Source organism: Alexandromys fortis, unplaced genomic scaffold (assembly GCF_014885135.2).
Source record: "Alexandromys fortis isolate MF-2015 unplaced genomic scaffold, M_Fortis_MF-2015_v1.1 scaffold_99, whole genome shotgun sequence".
NCBI lineage: Eukaryota > Metazoa > Chordata > Mammalia > Rodentia > Cricetidae > Alexandromys > Alexandromys fortis.
In genome coordinates this window covers 5,044,822-5,052,001 of record NW_026067982.1, presented here as the reverse complement: position 1 = coordinate 5,052,001, position 7,180 = coordinate 5,044,822, and the positions used below count along the sequence as shown (strand labels likewise).

The window sequence follows — 7,180 nt, the reverse complement described above, 5'->3', positions numbered from 1 at the left end:
TCACCAAAGAAGAGAGGCCTCTTGCTCCAGGCTGTTTGGATACAAGTTACAGCATCAATTCCTCCACGCATGTCTGGGTTTTCAGAAAGAGAACGAGCTATGGATACAAGAGTATTATGTTTGGAATCTGGAATGAGTTCCACAGGCTCCTGTAGTTCATGCTGCGGATCCAGAGGCAGGGCTGTTAGTGGGTCTGGAGCCCAGGACTGTGAATTCCCTGCCTTGTGTCCTCTAGCTCTGTCTGCTTCTTCTCTGTCGTCTCCCAGACGACCTTCTGCTTGGATGGACCCCACCGCTCTGCCACCTGCCACCTCTGGAAAGTAGCCTGCAGTTCTCTGACTCTGGGACAAAGCAGACCTTCCTCCCTCCTGTTGTTCTGTCGGGTGTGTGGGTCACCACACACAGAAGTCACTAATGTCAGTGTGGGGTGGACATGGACAGAGCTGTCAGAGGACACGGGCCTTGACCACTGCCTCTGGTTTACTGTGGGATTCCAACACTGACCTAACATGTGCTTTATTTTTTGCCCCTGGGATGCCATGCCTGCATTTCTCCTCCCCTGGTGGGAAAGCTATCAGTATGGAAATTCCACAGGGGCTTTAAACAAGAGTCCAGTCAGGTGTCTACCTGAGTTTCTTCTCTGTGGCTGTGACAAAATGTCCTGCAAAGCAATGTAAGGCAGCCAGGGCTTCTCTCAGCTCTCAGTTCAAGGTTGCAATGCCCTCAGTGGCGAGGTCCCAACGCTACAGGCCTGAGACAGTTGGGCCTCTTGCAAGCACAGTCTGGGGTAAAAAGAATTCATGTTCAATTACCCTTACCTGCTTTATGCAGTCCAGAATCCCATGCCTTGGGACGAGGGTCCTGCATCACATTAAGGTGGTCCTTTGATGTCACTGATATATAACATAAAGATATAAAATCAACTAATGCAGATAATCTCTCATTGGGATTCTCAGAGAGACATCTCATACTCGGTTCTAAGTTCTGTCAGACAACCAGAAAATTCATAATAGACACAAATGGTCAACTGGGTAGTGGGACGAACAAGTTGTCAACAGCTCCATATCCTGGCCCTGTTGAAATGAGAACAAGTACCAACAGTGGCTCTGCGACTTTTGAGAAAAGCAGTCGAGCAGATTTTTTAAATTTATTTTATTTATTTTTATGAGTGAAATTACAGCAAGGAGAGCCAGTTTATGATTAAAGTTTCAGTTGCCAATCACAGAGGGTGAATTTCAGCTCACTCTGATTTGCCAGTGCATGATAGGAAATAGATATCCTTATCTGTGCAAAGCAAGAGAATCTGTTTTTAGCAAGATCCTCCTGGAAGGAGCTTGGCTAATAGTAACAGTCTCCATCTGTCGTGTGACCACTGGGTGGGGTTCCCCCCTCTTACTGAGGTGTATTTATCTTCACAGTGTTGGTCACCAGATGCCCTCAAGCAAAGCAGGAATGGCTGTGCGAATGCAGAAGTGTGTGGAGATTTTCATTGGGTAAAGGATCCAGGAGTCATTAGACCATAAAATCAGGAATCAAATCAATATTTTCATGTGTGCATTTACACAATGTTGATGACTGTTTCCTACTAAAGTACAACTGAGCTCTTGCCACAGTGATCTTCTGTCTCCAGGGAAGAAAAATAGGAGGAGCCCTCTGAGCTCCACAGGCAAGTTTCGTTTGTCAGGCATAGGTTATGTGTCAGTGTCCAAAGCAAGGTCAAGAGGAAACAATGATTGGAACTTGTGCCTCATTCCCAGTAATCGGGGGGCTGAGATACATATGGTCCCACCTTGTTTTCTAAAAGACTTTTCTTATTAAGAAGAGCTATGGCATCATTTGCTGCAGCATCAATAAAGAGATTCTGCAAATAGTAAGACTTTTTGTAATATATGACAGCAGCACCTGGACCACCAACAACTGAGGAAATTCTTTGGATATATTTCCATAGTTTTCTCCCTAAGGACTCATCGTCATCTTCTGCAAACAAATGGGGAAAACGAAGGTGTTCCTTGAATGCATCCACAGACAGGTTAAAATCTTTAGCAATCTCTTCCAATGAGGCATCATCCAGCCCAAAGTAAGACCTGAATTGATTGAATGTTTCATCCAGATCCTCTAACTTATCCCTGATCATGCCAACAAATGGAATGGTGGCCAATGCTCCATCCTTCAGGGCCTCTAGGAAGACTTTCTGCTTCAGGGAATCTCTCTTGAAGTTAATGGTGGCCTCAGTAACACTGCTCAAGGACAGCATGAAGACATGGCGCTTGTGGGCAGGGAGGTCAAATAGGAGTTTGCTTTCCAGTTTTGGGAAGTCATACTTAGAGGTATCAAAGTTAGAGACTAAGAAGACTGGAGGCTCACTGGAGAGAGCCTCCTGGAGATGAATTGAACAGTCTTCTAGAATATTCTTCAGGACATTGTCCTCATTGAAAGCTTTAGGTTTGCTCGTCTTCTCATTATATATGTCGCTATCTATCTTGGCTCGGACAAAGTAGAAATTCATGTCCATCCTTTTAATGGCTTTGGCTAGCTGGGCATCATTGTCTTTGAAGCGTGAAGCAGAGATGATAATGAAGAAGTCATATTCACTAAATTTCATTTCTCTTAGGTACTTCTCTGGTGGAAAGGAAGTGGACCCAATGCCTGGCAGGTCCCATACTGTAACCTGGGGAAGCTTTGGGTGTCGGTAGGGAGTTCTCTTCATGGTGGTTTCTGTCGCCCCAGTGTGGGCTGCACCTTCTTCTTCATGCCCCACCCCTCTCAGGGCATTGATGAACGAGGACTTCCCCGAACCTGTCTCCCCTGTCACAGCAATGTTCAGGGAGGCCTTCTCGATGTCTCTCAGTTCATTGCAGATTATAGAAAGTGCTTCCTGGAGGTTCCTGTTCTCAATGTGGGATTTAATCAAGGTAATGGTTTCTTCAGAGAGGATTTGGCTTTCCCTCTTAAAATTCTTAAAGAATTCATCGATGCTGGAGGCCCAAGCCATGGCTCTGTAGGGTAGAGGCTGAATGGAGCTGCAAGGAGAGAAATTGTGATCATTAATAAAGCAGGGCAAAGCCTTGGTGTTTGCTGGTTCAGTGAAGCAGGACCCTGACCCCCATCAGAGCCGGCGTTGCCTGTCCTCTTTTCTCTTGGTTACTGCTTCAACTGCTGCCCTGGAAATGAAGAAGCCTCTTGCTCACACTCCTAGGAATTATCTTGTCCTTCTTTGTCTAATTCAGTCTCCACTTACTCTATGTAGTTACCCACTGCAGCCTTTATTATCAATTTGAAGTTCTGTTTAAATGCCTTTATTGTCATTAAAATGACACCCATACATGGTATCAACGCTAAAAGGACATGAAAGAAGTAACATTTCTCCTGGCTGGGTCTCATCCTTTTGTGAACCCTTTACTGAATTGCCTGTGGGACCTCAAGGCTTCTGGTCTCTTTGGATGGTTATTCTAAAATGAGTACATGACACTAGACAAGGGATGGGAAAGGCTGAATTGAAAAGAAATGTCCAACTAACTGTGATTTCGCTTTCTTCTCTCAGCAGAGGTGAGACATGACGTCCCTGGTTGAGAGACTCCTAAGTGAGGTACTCTGCTCCCTGGTGTTCAGATGCTCAGTTGGGTTCGTCACTGTGCTGTGTTCTCTGGGGTGACTATGTCAGAAATCGGACAGCGAGGGGTGCACCCACACACTGAGACAATGGGGATGTTCTATCGGGAACTCACTAAGGCCAGCTGACCTGGGTCTGAAAAGGCCTGGGTTAAAACCGGTCTCACTGAACATAGCGGACAATGAGGACTACTGAGACCTCAAGAACAATGGCAATGGGTTTTTGATCCTACTGCACGTACTGGCTTTGTGGGAGCCTAGGCAGTTTGGATGCTCACCTTACTAGACCTGGATGGAGGTGGGTGGTCCTTAGACTTCCCACAGGGCAGAGAACCCTGATTGCTCTTTGGCCAACGAGGGTGGGGGACTTGATTGGGGGTGGGGGTGGGGAAGGGGAGACGGTGGTGGGGAAGAGACAGAAATCTTTAATAAATAAATAAAAAATAAAAATTAAAAAAAAGAAATCAAGATAACTGAGAATCAGAGCTTCCACACCAGACACTGAAGGGGCATCCTGGGAGAACTCTGACAAGCATTCTGCATAATGCTGACAGATTTGTAAAGTCATAACATTTCTCAAAACCATGCTGGCTCAGAGGCTCCAGAAAACACCAGGATTAACTTGGGGAAAGAGTGAGAACTATAAAAAAAAGACGACTTTTGGAATCCTCTGATGTCATTTTTACTTAATTATACATATACATATGCTGTCTGTGTGTGTATGTAGGTATTTGTATATTTAATACACTTTAAATGACGTTATGCCATTGGCTGATAATGCCTCCTTTATAATACATAGAGTAAAAGAAACATCATTGTCAGACATGAGAAACTTCTCTCGAGTTGTGGGTCAGGGGAGTCCACGACACTCCTCAAACAGCAAGGCTCCTGCTGTTGCCCTTGCTTGAGCCCCAGAATTTGAAGAGCGCTGTGCTGAAGACACAGCACACTTCAGATAAAGGACACATAGAAATCAAGGTGCCTTGGAGCCAAAGTCTCCTCCCCGAGGCTCAGCTTCCCTAACATCAGAAGGAACTGTGAGAGTTTCCAAGGGAGGAGAACATTCTGGAATCCTGCCCACCTGGGACTCCCGTGAGCCACAGTGATGATCATCACACTGAGGTAACTAAAGGTGCAGGGGTGGCATTTATGTGTACATGGTGACCCACAACTGTCTAATTGTGCATCACGCAGGCTGAACAAAAGGAAAACCGTGCCTGGTAACTGAAAACCTAACCAATCACTATGTGCTGCTAGTGAGGTCACAGATCTCAGAGGAGAATCCATTGTGGCCACTTTCCTATCCCAGAATATTCCTAACTACTTTCTAAACACTTTTCTTTATACCCACAGGTACACGGAGTTCTCTCTAACCACCAAAGATGCTTCTTTTCACAGCAGTGAGAGATCACTTCAGAAAGCCACAGCTGGTCACAAAGCAGAGAACAGCTGACTTTGCGGTGCCCAGCCTCGGTTGATAACATAAGCCTTAACCTAAGAGAGAGAAAGCACTGAGGAAGAGGGTGCAGAAGACACAAGAGTCAGAAGACCACAGAGTCCGATGTAAGACTGAGTCTTCTGGATATGACCAAGATACCCATGAACCCTCAGCACTGTGGCCTTGTACACAAGACCTGGCACTGACACCAACAGTTGACGTGCCACAGTGGGTGTGAGAAATTGTGTGGGTGTCACACTTAGGTGAAGAGTCACAAGTGGTAAAAAGCTGCAGAGAGGCAGAAGTACTCTCCCCCAGAGAGGAGCTCCCTAGTTGATCATTCAGTTCCAAATGTTCAGCCCTAATTCCTATCTGTCTGTCTGTCTATCTGACTCTATCCATCTATCTATCTATCTATCTATCTATCTATCTATCTATCTATCTATCTATCTATCATCTATCTATCATCTATCTATCATCTATCTATCAATCTATCTATCTATATCATCTATCTATCTATCTATCTATCTATCTATCTGTTGATGTCTACCTGTATATCTATCTATACAAGCTGTACTAAAAGTGACAGGTTGACCATATGGATTTATTTGTTAAGAGATTCGTCAGAGAAATAAAGAGAGAGCACACATCTGAAAGGGAATATGAGGTCTGGAAGGACTGCAGGGATGAGAGGGAGAAGGATGCTCTTGTATTGTAATAAAAAAGGACCCTTGCTTCGTGATAAACATTTGAATTAAATAAAATTCAAAATTAAAAAAGAAAGACTACTGTTAGAGGCAAAGGCACTTGAGGGGACCATCCTCCAAAGAATGTAATTCACCATATCTACCTAAGAACACTGCAGTGATGTCCCTAAGCCAGCCAGAATTACATTGTAGGACATTGTCTCCAAACATTGATCAGAGCCTGCCTGACTAGCTTCCTGCTTCATGAAATTAACACTTACATGTTAGTGCTGGTGGCTGTCAACCTTCCTGCATACCCACTACCTACCCCATGAGGAGTTCTGCTGTGCGTCAGAGACTTCAGATCCCACAAATCCAGTGCCTGACAGGCCTCTTGCCCACCCACTGCCTGGCCTGTCAGACTTGCCAGCTGTCTGTCCACCCAAGGGATGTCAGCATTCCCACATTTGAGTCTTAGACATCCAAGTTCACCTGACCCCTGTTGACCACCCCATCCATGTATCAGAGCCTTCAAGCCCACCCAAATGCTTCCTATTATGAAATAAGTATGACAAGATAGTAAATATATAAAAAAAAGAAAATCCAACCAGTGATCTAAGAATATACAAACACAAAAACTTGGTTATATGAAAACCCAAGACAGCTCATCTCCTCTAGAAAATACTAACTCCAGAGTTACGGTCTTCATGAGAATGACTTAGATAAAGTTTCAGATGAAGAATTCACAAGAAGGCCGAGCGGTGGTGGCGCACGCCTTTAATCCCAGCACTCGGGAGGCAGAGGCAGTCCAATCTCTGTGAGTTCAAGACTAGCCTGGTCTACAGAGCTAGTTCCAGGACAGGCTCCAAAACCACAGAGAAACCCTGTCTCGGAAAAAAAAAAAAAAAGAATTCACAAGAATGATGTAAATGTGATCAAAGAAAGAAGATTCAAACAATCATTTGAATTAAGGACAAGTCAACACAGGGCATGAAAATGATTTTGATAATGAGAAATACTGAGCAAAATCTTGACTTAAATGAAGCTGGAGATGAAAACTGCATTAAAGCAAATGCTCAGAGCAAAGACTCAGCATCAGAGTGGACCATATGGAGGAGAGAATATCAGAAATTGAAGACTATGTAGACGAATGGGAAGCCGTTAAAGACTATAAAAACTGAAAACCCATGAGCAGAACATGTGTGACCTTTGGAACACCATGAAACACATCAGCAGAGAAGGAGCAGAACTCCATTCCAGGGGCATAGAAAATATTCTCAACCAATCCTAGCAAGAATGTCTCCAAATTTAGGGAGAGGAATGCACATCCAGACAGATACAAAGGCATATAGATCTCTAGATACAAAGGGCGGAAAAAGAAACTCCGGAAGTCATATCACAGTTAAACTCAAGTGGTCTGCAAACTGCCAGAGAGAAACAACAGGAA

General features: G+C 44.5%; 1 protein-coding gene across 3 annotated transcripts in view; it reads right to left on the bottom strand.

Annotated features, from left to right (window-relative positions):
- Nucleotides 1-1,135: 1,135 nt before the first annotated feature.
- The window catches only part of LOC126511417 (T-cell-specific guanine nucleotide triphosphate-binding protein 2-like), a 29,245-nt gene continuing 23,200 nt past the window's right edge, over nt 1,136-7,180 (bottom strand). For 2 of the 3 annotated variants that reach the window (XM_050158565.1, XM_050158563.1), the window contains exon 3: nt 1,136-3,010. In XM_050158565.1, coding sequence (XP_050014522.1) covers nt 1,748-2,992 — 1,245 coding nt within the window. In that variant the 5' untranslated portion in view covers nt 2,993-3,010 and the 3' untranslated portion in view covers nt 1,136-1,747. Of the gene's footprint in view, nt 3,021-7,180 lie in introns of all 3 variants that reach the window. The other variant, XM_050158564.1, reaches the window with a different exon arrangement.